The sequence below is a fragment of the Galeopterus variegatus genome, unplaced genomic scaffold (genome assembly GCF_000696425.1).
Source record: "Galeopterus variegatus unplaced genomic scaffold, G_variegatus-3.0.2 Scaffold11795, whole genome shotgun sequence".
Classification (NCBI taxonomy): Eukaryota; Metazoa; Chordata; class Mammalia; order Dermoptera; family Cynocephalidae; genus Galeopterus; species Galeopterus variegatus.
The window spans coordinates 21,942-28,809 of NW_007737906.1; the positions used below are offsets into that span (position 1 = coordinate 21,942).

A 6,868-nucleotide genomic window follows, 5' to 3' on the forward strand; every position below is an offset into this window, starting at 1 on the left:
ATTATATTTATAGAGAGAGAAAATACAAAATAACCCACAAACTATTTGAATAAATAATTGAATTCATAAATGTCACTGGCTATGAGGTCAATGTACAAAAAGATATTGCAATTCTATGTACTAACAAAAAAATTGAAAACAAGTAATAAATATTTACAAAGCAAAATATACCACATGCCTAGAAATAAATTAAACAAAGGTATTCAAAACCTCTAAAACCAAAACTATAAAACACTGTTGAGAAAAGTTAAAAAGACCGAGGTAAATGGACCATTGTACCATGTTCATCAATCAGAAGATTCATTGTAATAATGTCAATTTTCCTCAGATTATTCTAAAAAGTCAATGCAATTCCAAGCATAGTATCAGAAAATTTGTGAAAACTCATAAAGAGATTCTGAAATACAGAAACATAAGGAATAGAGAAGACAATCTTAGATAATTAAAAAGCTGGAAAGCTCTATCCAATTTCCAAAAATACTACAAAGTAACATGAATTAAGATAGTATGGTATTGATGCAAAGACAGACAAATAAACCAAGGGACAGAGCTTGCCTACCTAAGCAGAGGGGAAAGCATGGACTATTCAATAAATCTATACACACCCACCCTGTTCTTACCTCATATCATAAAAAAAATTATTCAAAACAGATCACAGACCTAAACAAAAAAGGTAAAACAAGAAAATCAAGAAGAAAACAAAACATATTCATTATCTTGGTCCAGGCAAACACTTCTTAAACAAGACTCAGATCTCCAGTTATTTTTATGCTCATTAAAGATTGAGAAGCTATCTTTAGCAATTTAAAGAAATGTTAACAGATAGCACATGACCTCTCTAAAAAGATTTTTAGGAATTACCCAGCCCTGACTGAGTTCTCAGACTTCACAGTTCCCACCCACTGCTAAGATCAGAGTAAACACAAGGTGCTAACTCAAAATATTATTACCTCTATTATTAGAACCCACCTGCCCTCTACTGCCTCCTCTCTCCTCCCCTTTTCATATGCATCACAACTGCCAGGACTCCAATTCAGTTGGTGCAGACTCTAACCACAGTTAGATGAAAATAGGTGCTCGCCCTAAACAAATCAGAGTATTACATTATCCTGGCCACAGGGATTGGATTATGGTGGCCAAGTGAGCCAATCAGAACCAATCAGTTTCCCTTCTGATACTTACACTGGGACTTTACAAAAAGACAATCACTCTCTTCCCCCTGCAGAAAGTAGCCTAGAACTTCTTGGGCCTACTATGAAGAGACAGCCTGCCTGGAAGAAAAGCTAATGTAATATGCAGAAATAGAAGATGCAGATAATAACCTTTAGCCCCAGGACACAGTCATGCCTGAAGCTAGTTATACCCAAGGACTTTTTAGTAATCAAACCAATAAATTCCCTTGACAGTTTACAGAAATAGAGTGGGTCCCCTGCCAACATGGCTGCCACTCCCACCCTGTCATGGTTTCCGTTTTGTTCCAAGGCAGGTGGGGATGGGGGCAGTGGACAGCTCAGCCAGGATCAGGAAGGGGGTGCTGTTCCAGAGGCCAGCCAGGAGTGTGTTGCTAATCCTGGGTTAGTTGCTAATCCTGTGGCAAGGAAGGGCATGACCCCACAGGCGTTATCTCGAGATTAACTGTTGATTAAATTCAACCAGTAAACATCATGCAGAAATTAAAGTGGAACCCTTTATGTCTCTGGTTGGTATGCCATAGAAGTAACGAAGTTATGGATGCTTCCACAGCATCTGCAGAATCCTTTGGCAACAATGACAGTAATGGCACTGATCCCAATGAATTATCATCAGAAATCTGTGATGGAGCCAACAATGAAAGCCAAATAGAACAACTCCCCAGATCCCATGATGGCAATGAAGACACTGACTCTCTCCTTATGATACATCAGGACAACTTGCCAGGCTAGATAATGGTCATGATGGCTTTGATTCTTCATATGACAGCAAGCGAAAGAAACTTGCATGTGCAATTTTATCATCCTTTGTATTCAGAATCCTTGGAATTGTACTGGGTGTTAAGAATATGTTGCTTAACACTATAAATATGATTGGTAATGGTGCCATAAATGAAAACCCTTGTTTGTATCATTTCATCAGTTTTATAATTTCATTATTCTTTCCTATGGGTATTCTACTTATAGGTAGAAGGGATAAAAACATACTTTTCAGATATGCAGACCACTTTGGATTCTGCAATTACAGTGGGCACTCTGCAAGTCGACAGCTTTAATAGTTTGTATAATTTTAATTCTCCTGGAGATTTCCCCACATCAGCCATTTTATTAAGCCTTTTGCATACTACCATTTTGCTGAGTTTTCCACCTGACAAACCAGATGAGACACCTTGCAAAGCAGACCAGAAGGTGGGTTTCCAGAAACAGAAGATGGTATAGGAGGGATGGATTTGACCTGGACCTCACCTACATTACTGGGAACATTATAGTAATGTCATTTCCATCTGCTGGGAAGGAATCTATGTATAGGAACCCAATAAAGGAAGTTGTATGATACCTGGATACTAAGCACCCAAACCACTATTGAGTCTACAGCCTATGCAGTGAAAGAGCTTATGATCCCAAGCACTTCCATTATAGGATCCATAGTCTTGACTGATCATCGCAATGTCCCCTCTCTGTGTGAGATGGTGGCATTCTCCAAGGAAGTACATGAGTAGCTGTCTCAAGATAATGAAAACATTGTAGTGATTCACTGTAAGAAAGGTAAAGGAAGAACTGGAACTATGGTTTGTGCCTGCCTTATTGCCAGTGGAATATTTTCAAAAGCAGAGGAGAGCTTTTCTTATTTCAGAGAATGATGAACAGATAAAACCATCAGCACTGAATTTCAGAGAGCAGAAACTCCTTCTCAGAGAAGACATATGTTGGATATTTTGCAAAAGTGAAATAAATCTATGCCTGGACTCAATCCCTGAGAAAAAAAACTCTGGATAAGATTTATTATTTATTCAATTGATGGTGTTGGAAAACGCAATGGAAGTGATCTAAAAATACAAATAATAGGCAGCAACAGCCTATCTTTTCCTGTTCTTCTTTGGGGAACTGTATATTGTATGATGCCCAAGCTAACGAAGTAACAATTCAGGTGCTTTACTGTCCAGCACTGTGTGATGATGTGAAAGTGAAATTTTTCTCTTCTGATCTTCCTAAATATTATTACAACTGCTCATTTTTCTTCTGGTTTCATACATCTTTTATAGAAGAGAACAGGTTTTATCTAAAAAGAAGTGAATTGGATAATCCCCACAAGCAAGAAACATGGAAAATTTACCATCCAGACTTTGCAGTAGAGGTATTATTTTCATGAGAAAAGACCTAGTTATGTTGTGGCTGGTATCTGACTGATTAAGCATAGTTCCCCATCTAGGATAAAATCATATTACATATTTATATCTGCTACATATTTATATCTATGTTATATATTTCCTTGCTACATATTTACAGCATATGTATATCCTTGCTGGCATACCTGTATTTACATATATGTACCTATGTTCAGAAATCTATCAAATATTAACAAGTAAAATGTCAAAAAAATAAAACAAAATAAAAAGTGAAAAGAGAAGGCAAAGAATGGGAAACGTTACCTGTAATAATACATGTATATATAATATACATATTATATTTTGTACATATAATATACATATATTTTATATATAATATATAAAACATGGTTTATATATATGTATGCATATGTATCTAGATATGAAGATATACATACATCCAATAAAGAATACCAAAAAAAACATATAACAAAAATACCCAACTTCAATTAAAAAAAAAAAAGGAAACAAAAATGGGTGAAATACTTCAAAAGAAGCCCTGATAAAAAAGATGTCCAACCAGCTAATAAGCACACAAAAAAGAACTCAAAACCATTACATATCAGGTAAATGCAAATTAAAACCAAAAACAATATCTTCATACACTCCACTGAATGGCTAAATTAGAAAGTGCTGGGCAGGTATGTGGAACAACTGGAACTTTTATGCATTGTTTTGGGGATTATTGGTAAAATCAGTATTTTTGAAAATCTGGAATACCTACCAAAACTAAACATAAAGTCTACCTTTTTTTTTTTTCCTTTTTGTCTTTTTTCGTGACCAGTAACGGGATCCCAACCCTCAGTGTCACACCCATACCTCGACCGGCAACGGGATCGCAACCCTCAGTGTCACGCCTGCACCGCGCTCAACCAGTTAGCGGGCCGGTCTGTATATGGGATCCGAACCCTCGGCGGGAGCACCGCCGCACTCCCAAGCACTGCACTCTACCGAGTGCGCCACCAGGCCGGCCCAAAGTGTACCTTTTGATTCAGTAATCTCATCCCCATGTATACAGCATATACCAAGAGAACTGCATAAGTCTATCAAAGTATCAATTAAAAGGCAAACTAGACATTATTTTGAACAAAAGCTGCCAAACCCATAACTGTACACATTGTATTTTAACAATTATATGAAAATCAAGAACAAGCAAACCTAATCAATTGTGATGAGACAAAATTGTGGTTGTCCCTGTGGAGTAATTATTGAGAAGAAGAATGAACTTCCTGGAGTCCTGGAAATGTTCCACGTTTACCATGATGTATACTTTTGAAAAATTTCATCAAGCTGTACACTGAAGATTAGCACACTTCATGCACACTGGTGTATACCTTAATAAAACAGTAAAAAGTGATTAAAGGGAAGTGGTATAGTTATACTTTTAGAGATAAAGGAGAAATACAATAGAAGGAATAAGGGTAACTAAATGTACCTGAAGTAGCTCACAGTGTTCATCTTCTCACATAAAAAAAGGAGTAAAATCTTCCCTGTCTGAAGGTGTTAAATATAAATCTTCCGCTAAAGTGAGATGACACCATGCCTAATGCTTACCTCAATTATACCTAGGATAATTTCCCTCATTGTCCACAGCCATTCTTGCTTTTGAGATCATAGTAAGCTTGCATGGATGTCTTTCCCCATGAAGAGTTACATGATGGGACTGGACTATGAACAGGACAGCAATCCTGCCCCAAACTGGGGCCAACTCTAATAAGGCAGTGGATGTGCCAGGAGAACTGCAATATTAGCAAAATAACAATGCCAGAACTTGCCAGAAAATCCAAGAAGCTGTGTATGGCCATGATCAAAGAGCCTATGAGATGTCTATGAAGCTGCTGCCTTTGAGGAAGCTGATGTCAAAGACTTAATGTTCAGTTTTAAGCAAGTATTTCTCAGTGGGCCCAATAATCAGGAAACTGAGCTGAAAACTGGAGCCCGCCAGGCCCCTACATGTCTCCCTGTCTGACAGCCTCACTAAAAGGAGAATAATGGCTTCTTCCCTTATGCTTTCCAAATCTCATGCAAACTCTTATTTTAGACAACTCTAACCTAGAACTGGAAAAAGTGATTTAAGAAATGTAGTCTCCAGCCATATCCAAGTTAATATAATTTGTAAACTCAAAATATTGGGTCCAATTACCAGCCATGAGCAAGAACAAAGAAAAAAATATAAAAATAGCTTATCAGATGAGACAATCCTCCTATAAGACCTTTGCACTTATTAATTTCTGCTGAAATCACTTATTAGACATGAAAAGCTTTTAATAAAAACTGATAATCCCAAAAACTGTAGATTCTCTTAGTTAAAAAGAAGGGGAAGAAAAATATTACATAGGCCATTTCCAGTACCTGCCATGCTAGACCAAAATGAAAATATCAACAAAAACCAAAGTATTGATATTACAATGACTACACACTTAAAAAGCACTGAGCATTAACTAGAAACCAACTAAAAAATAAAGACCACCCCTGCCTGCCAATGAAAAATTTACTTCAAATCCTCCATGGATCCAAAAGACTTTGTAATGGAAGTAACAGTCACATCAGAACCAAAATCAAAACACTTCATACTAGAAAGTATATGGCTAGAGCTGAGAATGTAAATATCACCTTAAGCATGTAAGTATCAGGAAACACTGGAGATTAATGAGCCAGCAATCCTCTTTGAGGATGAGGCACTAATCTTCATTTCTAGTATAAATTTTCTTATACACAAAAAGTGATGTTCATGAAGGTTTAACCAAATGGTTTACATAGACAGGGCTTCTCTCAGGTGTCCTCAAGTCTTCCCAAAAAATGAGCTACAATTTCCTACTTTCTTACATTCATAGGGTGTCTCCACAGTATAAGAACGCACAAGTTGCCAAAGATTTGAAGAACACTTGCAGACATTCTCATATTCCTTACCTCTATATGTTTTCTCTAGAGTGAGTTTTTATATGTCTTCGAAAGTGGGAAGGACAAGCAAAGGCTTTCCCACATTCCTTACATTCATATGGTTTCTCTCCAGTGTGGCATCTCACATGTCTTCGAAAGGATGAGGGACAACTGAAGGCTTTTCCACATTCCAGACATTCAAAGGGTTTCTCTCCAGTGTGCATTCTTGCATGTACAGTAAGGTATGAAGACTGACGAAATGCTTTCCCACATTCCTTACATTCATAGGGTTTTTCCCCCGTGTGCGTTCTCATGTGTATCCTAAGGACTGAGGGATAAAAACAGGCTTTCCCACATTTCTTACATTCATAAGTTTTCTCTCCAGTGTGAGTTCTTATATGTACTGTAAGGTGGGAGGAACTAATAAAGGCTTTTCCACATTCCTTACATTCATAGGGCTTCTCTCCACTATGAGTTCTTAAGTGTTCAGTAAGAGATGAGGAATGACTAAAGGCCTTCCCACACTCCTTACATTCATATTGTATCTTTCCAGTGTGATCTCTCACATGTGCTCTGAAGGATGAGGGACAACTAAAGGCCTTCCCACACTCCTTACATTCATATTGTATCTTT

At 37.3% G+C, this 6,868-nt stretch overlaps 1 protein-coding gene and 1 pseudogene across 1 annotated transcript in view; one reads left to right on the forward strand and one right to left on the reverse strand.

Moving 5' to 3' along the window:
* The first annotated feature begins 2,107 nt into the window (after window positions 1–2,107).
* Window positions 2,108–3,592, forward strand: LOC103610789 (annotated as a pseudogene).
* Window positions 3,593–6,099: 2,507 nt separating this feature from the next.
* ZNF699 (zinc finger protein 699) overlaps window positions 6,100–6,868 on the reverse strand; it is a 12,774-nt gene continuing 12,005 nt past the window's right edge. Inside the window, exon 5 of the mRNA XM_008594873.1 lies at window positions 6,100–6,635. Within this exon, the coding sequence (XP_008593095.1) occupies window positions 6,268–6,635 (368 nt within the window). The 3' untranslated portion in view covers window positions 6,100–6,267. The remainder of the gene's footprint in view (window positions 6,636–6,868) is intronic.